General features: G+C 40.0%; 3 protein-coding genes across 4 annotated transcripts; 2 read left to right on the forward strand and 1 right to left on the reverse strand.

Annotated features, from left to right (window-relative positions):
* Positions 1-290: 290 nt before the first annotated feature.
* ubfd1 (ubiquitin family domain containing 1) lies at positions 291-5,182 on the forward strand. The gene is made up of 7 exons (XM_046414066.1): positions 291-546; positions 2,341-2,613; positions 2,701-2,909; positions 2,991-3,056; positions 3,204-3,309; positions 3,401-3,483; positions 4,763-5,182. Exons 1-7 carry the CDS (start codon positions 531-533, stop codon positions 4,871-4,873), a joined length of 864 nt encoding a protein of 287 aa, XP_046270022.1. The 5' UTR covers positions 291-530; the 3' UTR covers positions 4,874-5,182.
* A 618-nt stretch (positions 5,183-5,800) lies between these two features.
* Positions 5,801-8,306, forward strand: rmi2 (RecQ mediated genome instability 2). The gene is made up of 2 exons (XM_046414067.1): positions 5,801-6,201; positions 7,517-8,306. Exons 1-2 carry the CDS (start codon positions 5,913-5,915, stop codon positions 7,666-7,668), a joined length of 441 nt encoding a protein of 146 aa, XP_046270023.1. The 5' UTR covers positions 5,801-5,912; the 3' UTR covers positions 7,669-8,306.
* Positions 8,307-8,618: 312 nt separating this feature from the next.
* Positions 8,619-20,709, reverse strand: zc3h7a (zinc finger CCCH-type containing 7A). 2 transcript variants are annotated; one of them, XM_046414060.1, is made up of 23 exons: positions 20,554-20,709; positions 19,106-19,209; positions 17,615-17,654; positions 17,204-17,407; positions 15,642-15,800; positions 14,123-14,203; positions 13,866-13,919; positions 13,743-13,782; positions 13,294-13,637; positions 12,916-13,168; positions 12,746-12,780; positions 12,505-12,649; positions 12,203-12,361; positions 11,719-11,924; positions 11,429-11,529; positions 11,107-11,288; positions 10,883-10,956; positions 10,567-10,700; positions 10,375-10,480; positions 10,178-10,286; positions 9,946-10,079; positions 9,412-9,575; positions 8,619-9,314 (listed from the first exon to the last, which is right to left on the reverse strand). In XM_046414060.1, exons 2-23 carry the CDS (start codon positions 19,171-19,173, stop codon positions 9,125-9,127), a joined length of 2,982 nt encoding a protein of 993 aa, XP_046270016.1. In that variant the 5' UTR covers positions 19,174-19,209; positions 20,554-20,709; the 3' UTR covers positions 8,619-9,124. The 2 variants fall into 2 exon arrangements, with proteins under 2 accessions (XP_046270016.1, XP_046270015.1); XM_046414059.1 differs by having other exon boundaries at positions 10,567-10,703.
* Between the last annotated feature and the right edge of the window lie 1,146 nt (positions 20,710-21,855).

Below are 21,855 nucleotides of genomic sequence, written 5' to 3' on the forward strand. Positions count from 1 at the left end.
CAATAGCCATTGAGTAAAGTGCCACCTCTCGGTGTGTGCTTTTGCTGCCACAAGAACAAAGATGAGTACAGTAAGAGAATGCATAGCCACTATTTTCCGGGTTTGCTCAAATTCCCGTATGTTGCAACTTTGCTCGTGTTGTCATTGACTCTAATGGGAATCTTTCTCACGTGCAACGGTTATTTGACAGTATTTTATTTGCAAGTTATTTGGTCTATCATAAATATAACTGACTTTGACAAAGAATAACTTTATTTTCAGTTATCTCGGTTAGTTTCGAGGGCGCATGCGCATTCCCATTCTGTTTTCCTGTCCACCGGCTAAAGTACAAATGTTTTAATGTTGTGACTGTAAGAATAGTTTTCTCGATATACCTTTTTAAAACAATCATATTTTTTGCGCTTGCTGTGCTGTCACACAAAAATGCGGACTTCAACACGTCTTTCGCTGCGGTCTACTTTTGCTTCCTGAATACATCCTGCTCTCTGTATCTCTTTGCACCAACCTACAACAGATTGTACACAATCATCATGGCGACCCAGGATGGTGGGTACTGAGAAAATAACGTTACAGCAGTATTTCCTTAATATCATTACATTAAGCCTAAGCACTGTTAATGAAGTTATACATGTTTGTAATTGGCATGTTAATATATGACATTGTCTGTACGGTGTAATGTAGGTATACGTTTCACCGTAACGTGATTCTTTAAATGTTCATCAGTGTTCTAGCTAGCTAACGTGAACGATAGCTAACATCAGTCAAATTTAGCTGTATTTGTTTAGGACTAAAGTTAATGTTAAGGCAGAAGATCTAAACAATGTTATTTTTCAACTGGCGAACGTTACTTTTTGCTGCCAACGAGCTAACTAAATATGGTGATGTTACGAATAGTAAGAACGAAGTACTAACGTACAGTATGGTACGTTCACGTTACCAGTTTTGTAACCAATAAGGCCAACCGTATTAGGAGATGATGTGTGTTGCGAGTACAGAGTTTCGTTCAAAAATCACACTTGTTTCGGTTGAACCGGGGCTCGCTCTCTTCTTTATCGCCTTAACTAAGACACAAGTAAGAACTGCTTCCAATCAGCGATGGAAAGAGCTAGAAATAACACAAGAGACAGAAAAACCGAAACCAGACTTCACAGCAGACTTTTTCTGTTGACTCATCGTCACATTTCGTTACCTTAGTAATGTATTGTAAGTAAGGGGAATCGCAACAGCTACATTGTTGTATTTTAAAAGACAGCCATATGAATCGTTGAGAAACTATTCATTAAAAAAACAACCAACCCGCTGTTTATTAAATAAGAAAATTTAAAAATGGTACAAATCTTGTATAAAGTTAAAATTAAATTTCTACCTAAAGGTTGTCTAAAATTTGAGGTGCAGTTTAAAAAAATAAAAAATAGAAGAGCGTTCAGGGTTTTCCCCAAGAGCTTGTAAGCCACCCACATTAGGTTCAAGATTCAGTTCAATGATCATTATCCAGAATAAGATTATTTAACAGATTTATAGATGTAGTGCCTTATGCTACTCTAAATTAATAAATAAATAATCAAGTTATAAACATTAACTCTTGGCGGAGCATCAAAGATGAATTCAGAAGTCTCACAGCCTGAGGAATACCAGCATATGTTTTGTCTCTGGGTCAGTTTGTTCGTTAGCCGTCTTTACGGTCACTGGAACATCTTTTATGTTTATGTTGTATTTTATTGAGCTGTTTCTTAGGGATTAATGGCCATTCTGTTGTTATGCTTCTGCACTGGCAGTAGCTGTGGCCAGAGGCATCGTGTGCTCTGGGGTCTACTTCAGTCTGTTCCATTCTTGTGAATCTCTTGAAATTTGGCAGAAACATCCAATTGGATTCAAGGATGAGCTGATTAGAATTTGGTGGGCAAAGGTCATTTTGAGCTCACAAAACAAACATGCGTGGTGATTGCATAAATCTTTTGTGCTACAGGGTTAAAGATGTGTGTGATGCATCCATGTTTTAGAATTTGTGTTTTATCATAATCCGCTTTATTGGCCAAGCATGTGAACACATTCGAGGAGTTGACTCTTTTTGTTTGTCCCAGTACACTTACACACCAATAGACAAACAGTAATCTTGTTGGTTTTGCTGATATTGAGCTTCAGGTGATTGTTAGTCACCATGTGACTAAGATCTCTATCAGTGCCCTGTGCCTCTCTGTAAAAAAATAGTCCCTTAGTGAAGACAGCGTGCTTGGGACTGGAAATGATACACTGCTATCATGCATGTCTTGTTACAACAACTGTCCACTATATTTCATCCAGTTTTATTGGATCTAAATAAATGTTTTCATTTTCTTCCAGGGAGTGAAGAAGTCATAATGGAGACTGAGGCAAAGCCAGTAGAAGCTGAGCAACAAGGTGAAGATGCGGAAAGAGGTGACACAGAAACAAAGTCTCACACAGATGCAGGAAACACCACAACTCAGGACTCTAGTATTAGTAACGGGGACGACGCAGATGAAAAGCGGGAGATGGTGGAATTGAAGATTATCTGGAATAAAAATAAATACGATTTGAAAATTCCTATTGATAACACCGGAGCCAAACTAAAAGAGAGCATCCATTCTCTTACTGGTAAGAGAATGCAGTAGTTCACCTCCAGCTAAATGTTTTAGTGACTGTTTAAAGCGATTTGCAAAGATCAAAACTTTATTTTCCCAGGTCTTCCACCGGCAATGCAGAAAGTGATGTACAAAGGATTGCTTCCAGAGGACAAGACACTACGTGAAATAAAGATTACAAATGGTGCAAAAATAATGGTGGTAGGATCTACAATAAATGACGTATTAGCTGTGAATACACCCAAAGAGGTCATTCAGCAGGAGGTTAAAGCTGAAGAAAACAAGAAGGAGCCTTTATGCAGGCAAAAGGTGAAATTAATGACATTTCTCCAGAATACAGCAAAATATCTATGGAATTTTGTGATTTTTTAAACTTCACTGTTATTACAGCAACACAGGAAAGTTTTGGACAAAGGTAAACCAGATGACATTATGCCAGCTATTAAAGGAACAAAGGTGAGAGAAGATGAAGGGAGATCAGTCCTTAATTCTGTTTGTCTTGTATTGACTGCCACAGGACTCCAAAGCCTTTTTCACAGATCCGTGCTGACTTGATCATTTTTATACCAGACGCAGTAACTAACTGCCTTTTCCCGCCAACAGGAACGACTACCAACAGTGCCTTTATCCGGAATGTTTAACAAATCCGGAGGAAAAGTTAGACTCACATTCAAATTGGAGCAAGATCAGTTGTGGATCGGAACAAAGGGTGAGATTACAGCTGGCCTCGCTTTTGCCAGATTCACTGCAACACAAACATAGTGACGATTAAATGTTCCTTTGTGTGTTTTTCTCTACAGAGAGAACAGAGAAGGTCCCAATGGGCTCCATTAAAAATGTAGTGTCTGAACCCATTGAAGGCCATGAGGACTATCACATGATGGTAAGTCTTCTTGCGGCTTCCTGCCTGTCAGACTTGTCTGTATTATGAAAAGTCATAAAAGTTATAATGCCAAACACTCTGAGGCTTACACAAGTGTGCACATGGGTCATGCAACTAAGTACAATAAAGACAATGAAGTTTTTGTGATAATTGTAAGAGCTGAGGAACAGATATGTTTGTTGCAAATCATTACACAAAGTTAAATGTATTAATTTTGGTTGGGCTTTGTCTACAAAGGATTGATTGTGGAAGTGAAGAGCTCTGGTTGAGCTGTTCACCGGAGTTGATGTAGTATGTGTGCATTGGAGTGATGGGGTCGTCATTTGCTGTTTTGGGCTCTGCAGTGAAGTGGGAAATGTCAGTGCTTTCTCTAGATTAACCTTTCTGTCTAGAGGCACTTCTGTTCTTCATTGTCAGTGAAATGGAAGTCCCAGAACAAGTAACTTAATTGAATGGAGTTGTCTCAGGGAGATCAAGGGAGATTTTTTTTTTAGGAGTATAAGGTTTAGGAGAATGTTGTTCAATAAAATAATGTAGTGAATGTCAAGGCATTTGGCCACAAGTGCATTTAATCAGAAATGTTGGTCCTAAAATGTAACATCTAAGCTACTGCATGAGTGAATATTTAAGGTAATTACCAGATGTTCCTGCCTTCTTGTGGTTTACTACCACCTTCTACTGACTGAACATGTAGGTGAGATCAGACTGTGCAGTTCAGCTGTGATAAATGATATGAAACTCAGTATGTACACCAGACTGACGACGGATGCCACTTTACTTATCTAAACCAATGGGTTGTTAGACCTGTAGTGCAGTGCAGTGTAGTGGAAGTACAGTGACTTTGTGTCGTAATTGTTTGGCTCAAGAATGAAATGTGCGCCACATGTGTTGAAAACAAGGAGGAAAGGAGTAAGCTTGATGTTTTGTAAAAGCAAACAACAGCGCGGATGCATATCAAAACCACAATCTTGCATTTCAGAATGTCTTTTGGAGGGGGCTGTGACGTACTGCGAAGGCGGTCTTTTTCAGTGAAAGGTCTTTTGAGAGGCACTATATTATGTACAATGTTCCCAGCAACCAGGTCTTCTTGCTTACAGGTTACGTAGCATACATTTCAAAATCTAAATCTTACATGTCATTTCAGCTAACCTAATTTTAAGTGGTTAGATGTAACTGGATCCCTACAGATGTCATGTTGCAGCCAGACCTGTTTATTGAATATGTGAGCTGTAAAACCATTAAACCTGATGAACTGTGATTTCCTTTCTCACTTTTGTAGGCTTTTCAGTTGGGTCCAACGGAAGCTTCTCAATATTGGGTCTACTGGGTGCCTGCGCAGTTTGTCGATGCAATCAAAGACACAGTCCTTGGAAAATGGCAGTATTTCTAATGTGCCTCTTTTTTGATGATGATGAACTGGGATTGAGAGAAGGAGCCAGTGAAAACAAACTGGATTCAACAGTGAGGCTTATGGAACTTCTTTGAATATATTGGAAGGAAACGGACAGATGCCTGTGGACTTGATCGTATTGTTTTTAGGTTTAAAGTGCACTATGTGGCAGCATAAAATTTCTCAGCCCTGTTGATCATTCAAGGTTTTCAACCAATCCAAGGGAAAACGATGAAACAATTGTACAGAAATTGCTAACACTTTTCTTCAGTTATTCTTAAAGAAATAAAACTTATTTAATGAAATGAATGCACCGGGGCGTTGTTGTTTTTCTACATTTGTTTATGATTCAATTTATGTGGTGTGTTTAGCTTATATTAAACATAGCTTTTAGTATGACAGTGAAAATGCTTGATCTTGGTCTCAGGCCACAGAACTATCTTCCATTTGTTTCTGTGTGTGTCACATAAAGTGATTTAATCTGCAGAGCACCTCTGAATGCAGGAGATGATAAACATGTCAGGTTAGTCTAAACTGTATTGTAAGTGAGTAAAATTCAAAAGGTTCCTACCAGCATTTCGATATTAATCACCTCCCTGAATTTGCAGTTCACACCACCAGTAAAACTCAAATTGCCTAAACTGTTAATGAATAAGAAAATGCAGTCCAGTGTGGAGTAAAAGTGTAAAGTCAAGATTTGCAATTCTTTAATGTTATGGCAAACAGAAAAACAGAAACTGTGGGAAATAAATAATAGGAATAAATAGTTTTTAAGCGTGTTTTTAAAGATCCACCAGACTTTCGGACGGTAAAACAGAAAAGAACTAAAATAAAACGAAATTGCACTCCGGGCACCTCAGGCGATGCTCTTACTTTGAAGTATTCCAGACCGGAACTCAAGGGGTTGCTGCGTGAAAAACACACCCACCACTTCCGCCACAACATAATGTTTGGCGGGAGGCAAGCGTAAACCGGAGCAGGCGAGTAATGCAACGTTTTCTAGCCTTTGAGTACCATTTGAAGACAGCAGCCGTTGGTCATGTCCAAAACGGTGCCAACAGCCGCAGAGAGGAAACGCCCGCCGCCCGTTAAAGTGTCGTCCAGTCAACTGAGGACGGCGGAGAAGCGGGGGACAGCCGACAGCGGGGACGGACATGTTATCCGGCTGGGTATGGGTCGCTCTCTGCAGGTCTCTCTGGTGTGGATGCAGGGGACTGTGCTGGAGGTGCAGCTGGACAGGAACACTGCGCTGCTGATGGACGAGACGGGGACCTTTGCTGTTCAAGGCGTCAACAACATCCCTAAAGGGAAGCCATGTTTGTCCCAAGGTAAATAAAGAAGACTGTAGTTGATGTCTGACTTGCACATATGCCATATTCAGATTTGGACACTGATTTAGGTTTCAGGTGTTTTATAGTTATGGTTCACTTTTCTACAGAAATAGAAGAGTGGATCTAACAGTACTTGAACCAGGCCTCAAGGCCCTTAGGGGCTCAGATCCGGGCCCACAGTTTGCCAAAATGGTCTCTGCTAGTTTTATTGTTATTTGTGAACATGCACGACAGGGCTGAAACTAATGATTCATTTTATTGTGGATTATTTAGCCCTTTATTTTCTTGATTAACCATTTAGTCTGTGAATTCCCATCCCAGTTTCTCAGTACAGCCACAAAGTGATGTCCTCAAATTTCTTATTTTGTCCAAAAAACGGTCTAGAACTCACAAGATAATATTTATTTATATTTACAGTAAAACAAAACGGTCTAAAGCAGCATTACTTACAATGATCAATCAATTATCAAAATAGCTGCAGTTTCAGTTGATTGACTAACCTATAATTATAATTGATAACCTATAGTTCCATGTCTGATTTATTTGTGAAACCTCATGCTGTTTTGTTCATTTTTTTGTATGAAAACAAACATTTTCTTTAATATCTAGTAACTGGAAATTTTAAATGATTTAACCACAGTCGGTCAGGAAGTATTTCAAGTTTTTTCTTAAAACTGCTAATAAGCTGCTGCCAAAAAAGCAAAGCTGGAGAAAGAGGTTCCTGACCTTCTTAATGTCATTTCCCTGAGCTAAGTAGCCTGTGCACAATACTAAGAACCATTTTTAATATTATTACTACGCTTGACGAGTAAAAGCATCTGCTGTGGTCTGTTAAGGCTTTAACACCCTCTCATGGACGGTTTATCACTCCATCTTCAAAAGCTTAGGCATTACTGCAGTTTGGCAGATGAACAAAGGATTTTTATTTTATATTTATTTTACACTCTTTATTCATTTCCCAGCAGCATACGAATATGATAAACACAGATAAATAGAAACCCTTAAAGATAATAAATGATGAACTCTATAAAAATGTGTTGTGATTGATGCCAAACGTCTTAACAGTTCTGTCTGGTTTCTATTACAGTTTAGTGTTGAGATCCGACCTCAGCGTAGTCTGCTGTCTAATCATTCAGTTCACATCACTCTGCAACAAACAGCTGCAAATTGTGTGTCTAAAGCAGGCTTCAAAGTAATGACCGCACCTGAATATTTTTATCTGAAAAACAGCCACATGTCCCTATTATCGCCGTTCCTTTTTCCTTGAATCTATTGTCGCTGAACAATTGACCACCTGCTTCTGTTTTCGCAGGCAAATATGTCATGGTGATGGGTGTCATCCAGGCCGTCTCTCCGGAGCCAGTCATCCGTGCAGTGAAGATGGCAGACCTCTCCGAGCTCGCCGCGCTTCACAGACGGATGTGGAAGCTGGAGGTGGAGGAGCTGCAGCGGGTGATGGCCTGAATGCAGAGCGGTTGGGAGGAAACACGCTTTCCCTTCCTGATGGCAGGACGGCCTGCTCTTGTCTCGCGTGTCCACCTGGGCATGCAGTACTGAAGTGATTCTTGACAAAAGGAAAAATGACCTCACGGGACTGAACAGCACGTGCTCCTGAGGTCTCACGCTCCTGATGACCGGGAAGCACGACGCAAGTGAGTGACAAAGATGTTGACACGAGAAAATAGCATTTACACTCAAAAGTATGCTGCTTAAATAACACAAGTTATTTCTGTCTTTGGCTGCCGTATTGCAGGATTTATTGTTGTACATGTTTTGAGGGTTTATCTTGTTGCATGTGTGTGTAGCCGAGGTGCACTTAACACACAGTTTGTCTCTCCAAGAACCATCCTTAAATTATCACTAAAATTGACGTGAGAAGAAAAATTCTTAAAGTATCATTAGCTTATCTTTCATTAGAGCGAATGTAACTCACCAAGTGGCTATACAACTGTTAAAGATTGCTCATATGCTTTTCTATATTAAAAACATAATTGAAATATTTATACATATTGTTAGACATGACCCAAACCTGTTTTTGAAGGACAAAATATGCTGCTCCATCTTGATTTGTGTGGACGACTAATAAAATAACAGTGGAACAATGATATCTAAGTTAATTTCTACCTGTGACACAATGGTGGAACGTTTATATACTCAAGTGTGTCAATTTCATGGCACTTGACACATTTGCTCACAGTTTAGTGGGAAACATTGCACATTTTACTCCACTACAATTATGGCAGGTGGAGTTTACAAAGCCATTTGTATGGCTTGAACCATTTGCATAATGCTTACATATTAATGCACCAGTAAAATAATAACAATAACATATTATAAACACTGTGTGGTCTTACTTGTTCCACCACTGGCTACAGATGTGTAATAAGACACAGAGAAGTTGAGACACGGATTTTAAAAAAAGAGGCTTTATTTTGTGTGGTGCCCATTACATTGGTAACACTATTGGATAAATGGAAAGTGAGAATGTCAACTGAACTCTCAATTTAAGTATTCGATACTTTAAACTTATTGAAGGGTAAAGTTCATTAACATATACAAACTGCTTATGAAAAGAAATCAAATTTTTTTTTTAGGTCAGTTGTAAGAACACGTCTCTGATCAAGGTTTACACATGCTATTTTCATCACCATCTTCAGATTTTCTACTGAAATCATGGCGCATAGCGAAGCTTCAAGTGTCTTGCACTCAGTATTTGCTGTTAACAATAACACTTCTGTAGTTCACATCAGAGTAAACCAGCCACCAGTCAGAGGGCCGAACCCGAACACCCCTCTTTAAAATCATGCTGTGATCAGGCTAATTCCTGCGCACCCTTTAGAGGCCCTGAAGGATCCCCCGTCTCAAGACTGTTTCAATACTGCATTACCTGCAAGTGAGCTTGAGTATTGCCATCGCATCATTATATAATGTCTTTAAGCAGAAAACTGTATTTTCCAAAGTCATTGTCATTTGGTGCTATAAGATGATCTTTTCTGGCTTTGGCAAGTTTCATCAAAAGGAATTCCCTGCGCTCCATCCACTCTTTTAGTTCCTGCTCCCCATGTGCCAGCTTACACAAGTCCTCCTCTGTGCACGTGCCTTTGAGGAACCTGTGAGAACACGAGGTCGAATGTCAGACCATCAGAACTTAGCGGAACCAGACTGGTAATCAGAGACGTGCAGTATTCTGTGGCCGATAAAGCTCACCTCTCACAAACTTTGAAAGTGCCTGTGGGAAATCGATACTGCCAGCAGTTCTGATCATCCTCAGAGTTGAACACTCGGTCTTTATGTTTTTCCGAAGTGATGTGCTGCTGCCACTGTTTCTCACTGTTGCAGTTTTTACCACACAGCCAACAGTGATTGCCAGCCTGCGAAAACAGCAGAGCCGTCTCGTTTACACAGATGACTAATTACCGTCTGTTTGTTGCACATTTAAATTTATCACGTTTTATTTTATAGCGCTTGGAAAATAACCACATTAAAAACAGGTTTCTGAAAAATGTTAACGCAAATTAACAATTAGCCTGATATTTCTCCACTGTACTGATGGATTATGACAACAAAATGATGATCTATATAAAGAAAGACTTGCAATACAGCTGCCAACAGTTTAAGATCCTAAACTGACAAAACAGAAATAAACTAAAATCTGGCACTAAATTCCACTGATCACTTTCTACACTAACCTTGTGTAGACCTCAAAGCAGTGGGTCAGATCTGCTCGACTTTTAAACTCACCACTTCTTCAGCGTAGTCTGTTGGCATGTGGATCTGTTTGCCATTCTCTCTAACAGAGTTACTGGAGGCTTCTTCACCCCAGCCAGGCTTCTGAGACTGCAGCCACTGCTCATAAAGCTGATCCATATCTGGAACTGAATGAGAAGGTAAAATAAGTGTGACCACGTCTGGTGCATCACATACTAATTCAATTTTGCCAAGTACGAGAGCCCATCTCCTTGATAAAACTCACTGTTGTTTTCCTTCATGTAGGTCCAAAGGTCTCTTTCTTCTACACTGTGAGCAAACGTGCAGTTCCCAATGTACTGACACTTCTTGCCAGCTGTCACATGCATGCAAATCTGAGAAAGGAGAATAATTTGTTGACCATTGCTGCAGATTTGTGTTAATCATAAACTAACACCTGTGGTGGTAAAAAGTCTGACGCACCTCAAATTGAGATGGGATGGGTTTTTTGGTCGGAAGTGGTCTGACTGTTGTCCACTTTTTCCTTTCATGGGAACTCACAAGCACCACCCGCCTGTCTTTTGCCCACCTGAGACAGAAACTCTGAAACTGAGTTTGTGGCAACTTATTGGGTCGCACTGTTTCACCAGTTCACATGTTTGTGCGAATACTCACGTGTGTCGCGCTTTAGCTGAGCAATACTTCTTGCTTTTGTCAGCCTCGCTGAGTTGGCCATTTCTCCAGCACTGGCCACAGACAAACATCATCTTCAGATTTGGAGGCCCAAACCTCCTCTGTGCACTGGAAATCTGCTGAGGAGATTTGATTCAAATCTGGTCAAAATCTTTGATCAGCACAAAGCAACAGAGATACAACTGGTCTTGTTTCAATGTAGGCAAAATAAAATCTAATTCTGCATTTTGCCAGTCAGTGTGTGTGTGTGTGTGTGTGTGTGTGTGAGAGAGAGAGAGCGACAGAGACACAGCCTTACCTGAGCGCCCTGCAATGAAGCAGTTGCATTCCAAAACTTCTTTGCCTCTTGCACAATATTTTCATGAGTGATACCTATGATGTAGAATAAAATGTTTTTAAAAAAATATCGCAAAGGGTTTTCTTGTTGGCTAGCGGGGAAATATAAGAACGTTTTAGAAGAACCTCTGCATACACTTCTTCCAAAATGTTCCTTTGAACAGGTATTTTAAAAAGCGGTCTTACCGAGCTCGTGTTGCATCATCCAGACTTTGAGCTCGATGAGGCTGTGGGCATAGAAGCAGTCGTCCTCTCTCACGCAGCCGTAGCGGACTTCATGCCGACAAAGATCTAGCTGGCAGTGAGGACTCAACGGTCTGATTTTGGAATAACGGACCGTGTTCTCTTTCAAAATGTGGACCAGGCACCTAAACGGACAAACAGGACAACAGGTGTATCCCGCTCTCATTTCCTAACTTTTCTGCACAAGGTCTGGTTTGGTTCATTAGATTACTTTGACAATAAGCAAACTCGTGGTTTTAGAGCTGTAAAATGTGAAACGACTTACTTAAACTTCTCAAAGTCATGCTTTGTCACCGGATGAGAGCAAAGTGAAGAATCGTCTTTGTTGGTCTTGCTGATAATTCTGGGTTTGTGGTCAAAGCACACCTGCAAATCAAACAATATGCACTTAGAACATCTCAGTAGTCTATTAAAAATTTTCATCAAAGATTTTCTACAGCAGTGACATTTATGACATTAACATTTTTCCATTTAATGGCCCTATTTTTCAGTTTGTCTCTGGACAAAGCAACATCAGTGCCTAAAAATGTTCATTGTGAGGAAGTAAATACTTACTCCACAGAGAAACATGAATATCCCACGATGCTCCTGCAAGATCTTGGGGACAGTTAACCTGATGTTGGAGTTGGGCCCGTAGGGATCGAAGAGAAGTTCTCTGGAGATAAACCCTTTTCGTTCTAGAGTCCAGACATCAATCTCTTCCTGGCAATATGCAAATGTGCAGTGGCCAGGGTACAGGCACTCCTTCCCAACAGCCACCTCTGAAACAACACAGGTAACCACTTCAGTGTTATCCACACATGACTCATGCATGCAAATTGTAAAAAAAAATTATCCAAAACACAGAAAACAAATGCTCCTTACATCATGTGAATATTTATGTGTAAAAAATAAGTGTAGGTAGGTAAATGGTGGGGTTTTTTTTTTTTTTTTAAATGAAATATCAACATGATGGGGTTTGGAATAAAAAAAAAGGTTAATGAAAATGCATATAAATTAATATAAAGGCTAATACAACAAAAACATATACACTTGTTACCTTTGCAAATGTAATAAGGTCCAACATATTGGGTTTTTGTCGGTCTGGGCCGAATGAGCTTCCACGTTTTGTCCGGCGAATGTTTGATTCTACCCAGCAAAGCGTCCTTTTTGCATTTGTGCTCCTCTGTATGGAGTGTGTAATCTAACACACCAGGCCCTGTGGATATACAATAATAATCATGATAACAGTAGTAGTAGAAGTAACATGAGACCAAACATTTAAGATACTGACCCCACACAAACACACACACACACACACACACACACACACATAACTGGACTGGAAGAACAATTCCTCACCAGTTTTGACGTAGCACATCAAGCACGCTTGTTTGAATTCATGAGTTTCAGCTAAGGGGTTCTTGGCTAAATCCACAGCAGCGGGAAGACCCTTCACTTCAGGCATACCCACAGCCATTCCCATTGGGGTTTCAATACTGTTCAGCTGTTTAAGAAAAAAAATCAAATAAGAGAGAACATAAGTCTGTAACAGGGTCTACACTGGTGATATCTAATTATTAATACTGTAAACACAAATTACCTGTGGAATGAATGGATTTGGAGCATAATCTGGAACTTTAAGAGAGGGGAGAAAAACACAAATTGAACAAGAAGTGTTGGTCAGCTGACATTTTTTTGTATTGTATTGTTTTGTATTGTACATAATACTAATTGTAGCCCCAGGATTAAGCAGTCGACAAAGTAGAATACCTGTTTTAAAGTCTGTTATGGTGAGACTATCCAAGGAGTCCAGTGGTGGAGGGAGAGAGTCAAATGTGTCCATACCAAAATAAGTACTTGACCCCGACTTGTGATACAGCGGGGGCAGGTTTACAGTGCACTGCTGGGCACTGCTGTTGAGAAACGGGTTGATGTGAGATGGCATCAGGAATGGACTCGACATTGAACTGCCCGAGGCAATACTGGTTGGCAAAGGAAGAGGTCCCTTCACTGTGGGTATAACCTGAAGGAAGAGACAAGCAAAAGACACAGTTATAGTTAAAGCCAAGCATATTCCTATCCCTGAAAACAAACTGTTTAAATTAAGCTTTTTCCAAACTTCCAAGAACTCTCTATACGCTCACTAACCATGGCTGATTCAGGGCCAGCTTGGTCCAGTAGATCATCTAGGTCGTCCCCAATGATGTCCGCATCAAAATCTTGACTGCTTTGAAGTATCGGGCAAGGTTTACTGGTTCTGCACCCATTAACAAATGTGGGCACAGGAAGAGCGACCGACGTGGACACAGACACAGGCAGGGAAACAGACTCGAAGCCTGGCGGCTCAGACGGGGTCACAGAAGAGATGCTGTTGTTGGGAGGAAGTTCATCCACCACTGCTTCATTTAGAGGCTGGTGAACCACCACTGGAGACTGGATTGGAGCTGGGACTGGAGTTGTGATGCCACTATCCTGGGTCATCTGAGGTAATTCTACACACACACACACACACACGTGTCAGGGCAAAACAGGATGTGTGACTGGTGTCCTGCTCCCTTTAATGATCAATTGCAAGCTGTATTAAGCATTAAACTTACCTATTTCTATATCTTCAACTGAAGACGAGCCATGGGAAAACTGAATAAATGCAGAGTAAATTCAGTGAACAATGCACAATGTGGTCGATTTTAAGATTTTGTGGTGGAAATGCTGTTGCTTACCTTGTCACATGATGCATCTTGATAACTTGATCCTCGCAAAGCATTCAAGGCAGGCTATTAAAAATGGGAAAAAAATTACCTTAATTAAATTGCTACTCCGTGTTCATGATGCAGAAGAAGCCATAAATCTGAGAGCACAGGTTTAAATGTGTCATGAGGTCAACTGTAAGATGTAGAACTCATTTTTAGAAAACTAACACATTTAACTAAATGTACCAAGTGTCATGACTGTTTGACATTCCTGCTGACACACATACCTTACTCCTTACATAAGCTTTACGGATTTTCAGTCCCAAAATTTTGGCAAGGTCCTGAGTCAGCTGTGTGACACTGGCATCCTGGGGAAACAAAAACAACAAGATTTATTCAAACAAACTCTTGTTTCATCAACCTTCTGAAGTGCTGTTGGTTGAAAACTGCCCTTAGACCTCAAACAAACATTCCCACCTCAGCATACCCAGACTGCATACACAGAATTATACAACACTGTAGGACAGTGATGCAGTGTGATGGAGCTGTGAGGCCATAACTTCTTAAAGCACAGCTACTCAGCTGTCAGACACACTGCTTCCCTAGTTTCTAGGTAGGTATTTAAAATGACACAATCAACAGAAATGTAATTAAGCAGCACTGGCCACAGCCAAAAGGTCTCGTAAACCGTAAAATGTGAACATCTGAAACACAAATTAAATATGACTATTAATTACACCGAAGTTGGACCCAAACCCATTTCACCTGAAATTTGTCTTTTTAATGTTGAGTTGGTCTTCTAATGTAGGCACTGCACTCTGCATCAGGCAACAAGCCATAAACATTATGATCTGACTGGGTGTGTGCTCTTCCCACAGGTAGCCTGGACAGCATTTGAGCCATTTGATTAAAGTGAACATATTAGGCTTTTCAGTCTGTCCCTTTCCTTTAGGGCATTATGTACCTTTTTGTGTATGTAAATTGTCTGCAGAATTATAAACCCAAAATCCACACCAAAAGGAGCTGTTTGGTACTACTGAAAATGCTGTTTCTGAACTGCCTGTGTCCTATCAGTAGTCCAGACTTTCCTTCCAAAACTTATCAACTTCACTATGTAACACAGAACCCCCTCCAGCTCGAGGACCGTCCTCCACCTTGGTGAAAACTGTGCAAGGTACAAGTAAAGTAAACAACTTTGGCTGGATATTTCAAGGGACCAGGGCATTTGCACAATTGTAAGCGTGATACCACAGGGACCACATTTCAACATCTGTAAGCATTAAAACCAGACAAAAGCCAATACAAAGCTTTTAGCAATCTGAGGATGTCTTGACCCACTGGATTAAATTTATTTGTGATGACAGCTAAAAAAAAAATACTGGCGTGCATTTTACTCCCAGACCACTCCAACAACTTTATAAGATCAAGGATGAATTATTTTATCACAGACTGCATTGTCAACAAATGGTGAAACTGAAGGAAATGATTTACTTGGCAACTCTGTATAACCTAACAGCTGTAACAGCCAGTCGTTAGTTTGCCAACACTGTACAAAGATGGTTACAAAGCTGTAACATTAGTGGTCTGCTGAATAGTGAAGTTGAGGCCAACATGGATGATATTCCTTATTAGATGCGTCGGCATTTTTGGCTTAGAAACGGTTCTTTTGGTGATATTCATGACACAAGTGTTTTCAGTGCTGGCTCAGTGGGTGACCGATCACAATGTGAAAATGAACTTAATGTATCCACTTTAGTTTTTGTCAAATCTGCAGATACCAAAAAATGAGTGGAAGATGTGTCTTACCTGAGGCACTGCTAGAGAGCATTTGGCAACCGCTTCATAGGCCTCTTGATGTCTCCCCATTTCCTTCAAAGATTTTGCTTTTCTGTACAGTGCTCTGTAGTTACCCTCGTTCAACTGGAGAGCCTTTTCACAATCTTCTAAAGCTTGGTCATACAGTCCCTAAGAAAAACATATCCCATGGTCAGAGAAGCTACATGTAACCAAAGTGGCGTAGTGAACACAAAACAAATAACCTGCTATTTGATCATAAATTGAGTTTACGTGTTCAGTGGGTTGAGTCAGGTATGGGTGCAGTTTCCCTGAAGACAGGAGAGTGTTTTTTACTGCTTCATAACATGATTCAGAGCAGCCAGAAACAATGACAGCGAAGAGGGACTGAATGTTCCTCTGAAAGCATCACTTTTCCCCTATATTCAAGTTTCTCTGACAAATGATCTGAGACATGCCAACAGTGGATTTGTCATAAGACTCCCAAACATACAGATAAAAGGATTTATCACTACAGTGCATGTGGGGGTAGAAAGTGTATACAGGTTCAGCCTGTGTTGCTTGGTCTTTCAGTACGCAATTATTTACCGCACTGATTAAATGACTCATAGTACCGGTACTTTAAAATGACCCTTCAAACGTTCTGATCTGATCCTGCAGAGTTTGAAAGCAGTCACTGTGCATCGCATGACTTCAGTGCGCTCGCAACTCACACCTTTCAGCTATTATTTGATATTAAAAAAAAAAGTAATTCATTAATATACGACCTAATTTTTCTTTTTTATTCATTTTTTTTTCCCATCACAACCAAATTATTGCACATCTCATGGAACCTTAAACTGGTTTCAGATTCCATTCCTTCCTTACTAAATTTGAAAAAAAAAAAAAAAAAAGAAAGAAGAGGCTGGTAAATAAACTGGCAACAGTTCAGAGCACCAACCTTTTTTCTTTGGAAAGGATAGTTTGTAACGTTGGGAGAAACGTTTGTTTGTTTTGTTGCCCGGCGTTAGATGAGAAGATTGTATGCCTCATAGTCACCATGGATACAATGGCTTCATATTATCACTAAGAGGACGCCAAAAGGCACAAGTTTAGCTGGCACTAACGGTGGCTTTGTTCCACTGAGCCTACATGCATAATGCCAGGGCCCTGAAGCTTTTCTTATACACACACTACAGCATAAATGAGGGCAGGAAAACTGCAAAATGATGAGGTATGACTGACAACTCAGTGCAGAGAAAGAAGGTCAGTCGAGTGCAAATCAAACAAAGAGACATCAGTTGCTCGGCATTATTTCCGTCAGTGTAGATATGTGGGTCTCTGAACTAATCTAGCCGCGTCTCTTGTAAAAAGTCAACAGAGAACACTAAAGACCTCTTGTTGAGAAACTGTAGAAACATTTAAGAACCTACTTCCTGCTTTATTCTGACATGTTGAGACTTGAGTTTTAGCTTTATTCATACTGTTTAAGATATGTAAGCTGTGTGTTTTGGAGGCAAAGGGGGAGGGGACTCGGAGTGACCTGGCACTGAAACTGAAAAGTGGTTGAAGTGTGACAGTCACCACCTACTCACTGGAACAATATTTAGGTACGCAGCAGCTCTGTTTGCGTACAGCTTTTCCAGTAAACTTGATGGAATACAGATTTCTTCAGAGTCAGCATAGTCTGCAATACTCAAGGCTTCGGTGTACATCTCGATGGATTTTGTCCATTCCCCTTCTTTAAACACGTCATTTCCTTCTCCAAAAAGATTCCACACAAGATCCTTAATGAACACCTGAGAATACAGAAGAAGCAAATCAGTGCAAAATATAATGAGTGCCGCTGGTTTGTCCTTTCATTTAGGCAGCCTTATTTTGTGAAAGTGAAACATCACAGGTTGACTTTCATGTGGCCCAGTCATGGTCCCCAAATCAGTTTAAATCAATGCAGTACGCTTGTTATTACAAGCCAGAAAAACCATATTAAAATTTACACAGCTTACCTCATACTGGTCTTGACTTCCGGGAAATGGAAGGGTTGATCTGAAAGCAAAATAAGTTTTGGGTTTCAAATGAATGTGTTTGTAGAAAAAAAAATCTGTATAAAATTGAGTGAGAAACAACAGAATTGATTAGATTTCAGTAGCATTCACAGCTAATGAAATTTCATCCAGAACAAAGCATGGCATCATTTGGTCATCCTTATCATCTTATTCTTCATATTTACATTAATAGTAGCATAGTTGTCAGTTCTTTGAAACAAGAATAAAGCTTAAAGTTCAGTTTCATTGGTGTGATTCATCAGTTACTATCTGTAGTACTACTTTGTAGTTCATACTGCGTATGCTGTTCAGCATTGTCATTAAAAACACATCTAAACTTAAGACACGGGGACATCAAAACAGACAGGTGTAGGGGTGTGTGTGTGTGGTTTGATAAGACAGGTTGCTGTGTGTGCAGGTGCTGACGAATGAACTGGGAACTGCGATGTGTGTTTTGATGTGCTGGTTTCTAGTTCAGCTGCTGTCTGGCATTTAAAGTTGTCTTTCCTCCTTTGGACACTGGACTACAGGGTAACTAAGTTTTAGTTTACTTCATCACACTTTCAGTGAGGCTCTTTTTCAAACCCAACCAGTGAGGAAAACAGCCACAGCAACACAAAAAGACTGCCTGAATATGAAAGTCTTACCTTTTCATGTTCCAAAAACAGGAAATGGTGAAATTTGATTAAATCTAATTCCTGTTTACACATTTTAAAACTGCTGCCTCTCTTTCCGATATACTTCAAGCATCACTGATTAGTCTTTAGTCTTTAAGTTGACGTATTATAAATGATGCCCACGTATTTACTAAAAATACCAAGGCTGATTGAAAGCGGAGTTTTGTGTATCAGAGCTAAACAATACATCATGTCATAAGTGAAATATCAAGTTGATTGCACAACAGTGACGTGCGTAGTAGTATTTTAAGTATCACTTTTGTTTAAACAATAAAAGGACGTGTCCTATTAGAGGAAACGCAACACTGTGCTGCCTGGCATAGCTCTAATGTGTTAACATACTGAGAGTCACGAAAACATAATTCGGATCAGATCAAAAAATACCTCACACTAAAAACAAAACTAAAGTAAATCCAGCAATCAGCTGCTACCTCGACACCCAGCTGATCTAAACAACCATGCCCGCTGACAAATCATTTTTGAATCATGCAGTCTACTGTGTTAACCAAGTGTTTTCGTTAAAAGCACTAACAAACAAATGCAACAGCTGCAGACATATACTCGTAGCTGATGAGATCTTAAAAGAAAATGATAGCTAATTATTTTACTCATCCTCTACAATATGTCCAACACAGGATGAAATCCAATATTGCTGGGAAATACAGAATCACAGTCATACATTTTGAACATGTGTGCTGTCCTGTTAGGATATGACATATCGCATAAATAATCACTTTAACAAACATTAACAAAAACAAAAAAACATGACACTCACTGGATGAACTGCAGGCCCTTCTGAATCTCCTGCCAGCGGCTTCTTCTGTCCTGACCCGCTCCGGACATGTTTGCGTGTTTTAATACCCACTCCTCAGTCAGCACCTTAAATGATGATATGTAACATAAAAATTAATTGCCAAAAATGTTCTGGCTAAATCCACAAACAATGACGGCATGAAAACAGTCCTTGGCTGTCAATAATGCCATCAGCAGGTTGTCAAACTGGTTGACTGGCAGATCATGATTCATGTTTGTAATATCATGAGGTTTACTTTGCCCGGCTTCGGTGTTTACAGCTTCCGCATTTGGTAATGACGACACACGTAAAGTTCCGGAAATTAAGGCTAAATATCTCTGTTAGCATACGAGCTGACAACGTTAACAAAACAGTTATTAAATGTACAATTAAGTCAATATTACTCAGTTACCTACTTATTTGAAGCTGTGGGTGATAAAGGGTGCTTTAAGTGGCCCGCGGAAAATCTGTAATCATAACATCTGAAAGCGGAAGGTCCATTATCGGACATGATTTCGACAGCATCAGCTTTGAACGAATATTTTCGAGTATTTTAAGAAATTCAAGTGTTTAATGAAGTACAAGTTAAAAACGTTTTCCTAAGGTGCCCCATTAGTTAGCACTCGATCGTTTTGGAACAGTATCGGCCATTTATGCTGTTGTTATCATGTTTTGGTAAGAAGGATTGAAGAGACACCGCGTAAAACCGCCAAATCAATATATTAATCGGGCTCCGTCATAGCTGATATTTCATAGCCATTACTGTTCAGATCATTTTATTTTAAACTTCTTTATACAGCTGTTAAGCAGGATCTGGGTTACAACTCATGAGTCAGAAAGATGATGATGATGATGTTAGCTTCAGATGGGTGCGACTTTCCTTCCTTCCTGATGATCACAGATAAAATTAACTTTATCCCAGGAACATTTTTGTATTTACAAGTTGTCGTCGCTTAACAATATGTCAATTTCATAACGACAGGATGACCAAGTAGAAAAACGTCACCGGTGGTTAAGTTTTAGGGGTGACGAAGCGCCACATCCAGGGACGTGTCCGATAATGGACGTATGACATTTAGCGCACGTGTGTTACCCACGGCTTGGGGGACCACCGAGTGTAGACGTTTCGTTATGTGCTAGCGAAGGTTATCAATTTGTAGCCCACAGAATTTAACCACTGCCGCCACACACATACTCTTTAACTGATAAAACCCCGCAGTTTTCCACGCTGCTGGAAACACACTGACCTAACCAGCTACATGACGTTACCCGACTAAGTTTCTAGGAAGTAGACTGAACCTAACAAAGCATAGGCATGTCCAAGTTAGTTCCCCAGCGCAAACAATAGCGAGCAGTATATGCTCAGCTTTTGCCCGAGAGCTGGTATATACCACAATAATTACTAAACAGCAACTGCCGGACATACTTACATGAATGGGTCTTTATTTCCAACAAACCTTACGTAGGTTATCTAAGAGGAGGGAAAGTGATTTTTCGTTATAGCTAAAATAACTTGGCTAGATGTGCGGTGTCGCTGAAGGCCGCCCTTTTACTCTTCTTCTTCTGTCATCTGAGGGAAAGACAACACCGACTCCAGTGCGGTGCTGCCCCCTACACAGAGTGGAAGGACATTGCAAAATTCTACATTAAAAATGACAACACGACTACAACAATCATCGACCAATGAACCCATAATTCTGTGATTGTAATAATAACGCTAATGTCTATTACTGATATATTTACACAAGTTTTTCAGGCATGCGTTTAAGTTGTTGTTTTTTTGTTACATTGCTGTAGTTCCATTTAATTTCGCTTCTTTATATGCTAACGAGGATGATTTCCTTGTGGAAAATGATTGACAATGTAGATCAAATGTGTTTGCCTTTGAGCGACACCATGTGCATTATTGTGAGTATGCAGAAAATGTATTTCATCCTTGGAATGTGAACATTTTCACTCTGAGAAGCTTATCAAGTTAGTTGCTGCCAAGGTTGAACACCTCAGAGCACATTTTTGGCAAACGAATTTGTATTTAAAATGCAAGTACAGGGAGGTGGAGAGAGAGTAATAACTATGATTGTACAAAAGCATACCAAAAAAAGTTACACTAAATGAACAGCATAAAGGCAACCAGATATTCTGGTAAACCATCTTAGCTGGATTAACTTCAGCTTCAAACCTTATCAGTATATTTTTACATACACTGAAATTCTTCTCTGCATTTAACCCAACACTGACTGAACACACACGTGCAAGATGCAGTGAAACACACATTAGCACTGCCATTATCAGCCGCCTGGGGAGCAATTGGGGGTTAGATGCCTTGCTAACACATCAGCCGGCTAATGAAGGGGTGTGTGTGTCTGTGTGTCTGTGTGTCTCTGTGTGTGTGTGGAGGGGGAGTAGGGGGGCGTGACCCTCCTCCTCCAATTTCTCCTCCACAATAATATTGTTGTAAATACAATATTTACACAATAGTTTTGCGTACATATTATTAACACAATAACAATTTTCCATTTTTTTTTATATCACAGTTATTGTGTATCATTACAGGTGTATCATGACACCACTATACCCTGAAGCAATAAAACTATAAAACTCCTCTCATTGTTAACTCTCATTTCTGCCACTCTGATAGTGAATTTCGTTCTCTGATTTTATCAACACACCGAGACTCTCAGATCATGTGCTCCTGTGATATGGAACTGTTAATCACAGAGTAGATTCCAGGG

This window comes from Scatophagus argus, chromosome 16 (genome assembly GCF_020382885.2).
Source record: "Scatophagus argus isolate fScaArg1 chromosome 16, fScaArg1.pri, whole genome shotgun sequence".
Classification (NCBI taxonomy): domain Eukaryota; kingdom Metazoa; phylum Chordata; class Actinopteri; family Scatophagidae; genus Scatophagus; species Scatophagus argus.

Coding starts and splice junctions, on each gene's coding strand:
- rmi2 (XM_046414067.1), top strand. CDS start 5,913: ATGTCCAAAACGGTGCCAACAGCCGCAGAGAGGAAACGCCCGCCGCCC. Junction 6,202..7,516: donor GAAGCCATGTTTGTCCCAAG/GTAAATAAAGAA, acceptor CTGTTTTCGCAG/GCAAATATGTCATGGTGATG.
- ubfd1 (XM_046414066.1), top strand. Junction 3,057..3,203: donor CAGCTATTAAAGGAACAAAG/GTGAGAGAAGAT, acceptor TCCCGCCAACAG/GAACGACTACCAACAGTGCC. Junction 3,484..4,762: donor ATGAGGACTATCACATGATG/GTAAGTCTTCTT, acceptor TCACTTTTGTAG/GCTTTTCAGTTGGGTCCAAC.
- zc3h7a (XM_046414059.1), bottom strand. CDS start 19,173: ATGTCCGGAGCGGGTCAGGACAGAAGAAGCCGCTGGCAGGAGATTCAG. Junction 11,289..11,428: donor CATGACTTTGAGAAGTTTAA/GTAAGTCGTTTC, acceptor TTGTCCGTTTAG/GTGCCTGGTCCACATTTTGA. Junction 10,287..10,374: donor CCATCCCATCTCAATTTGAG/GTGCGTCAGACT, acceptor CTCCTTTCTCAG/ATTTGCATGCATGTGACAGC.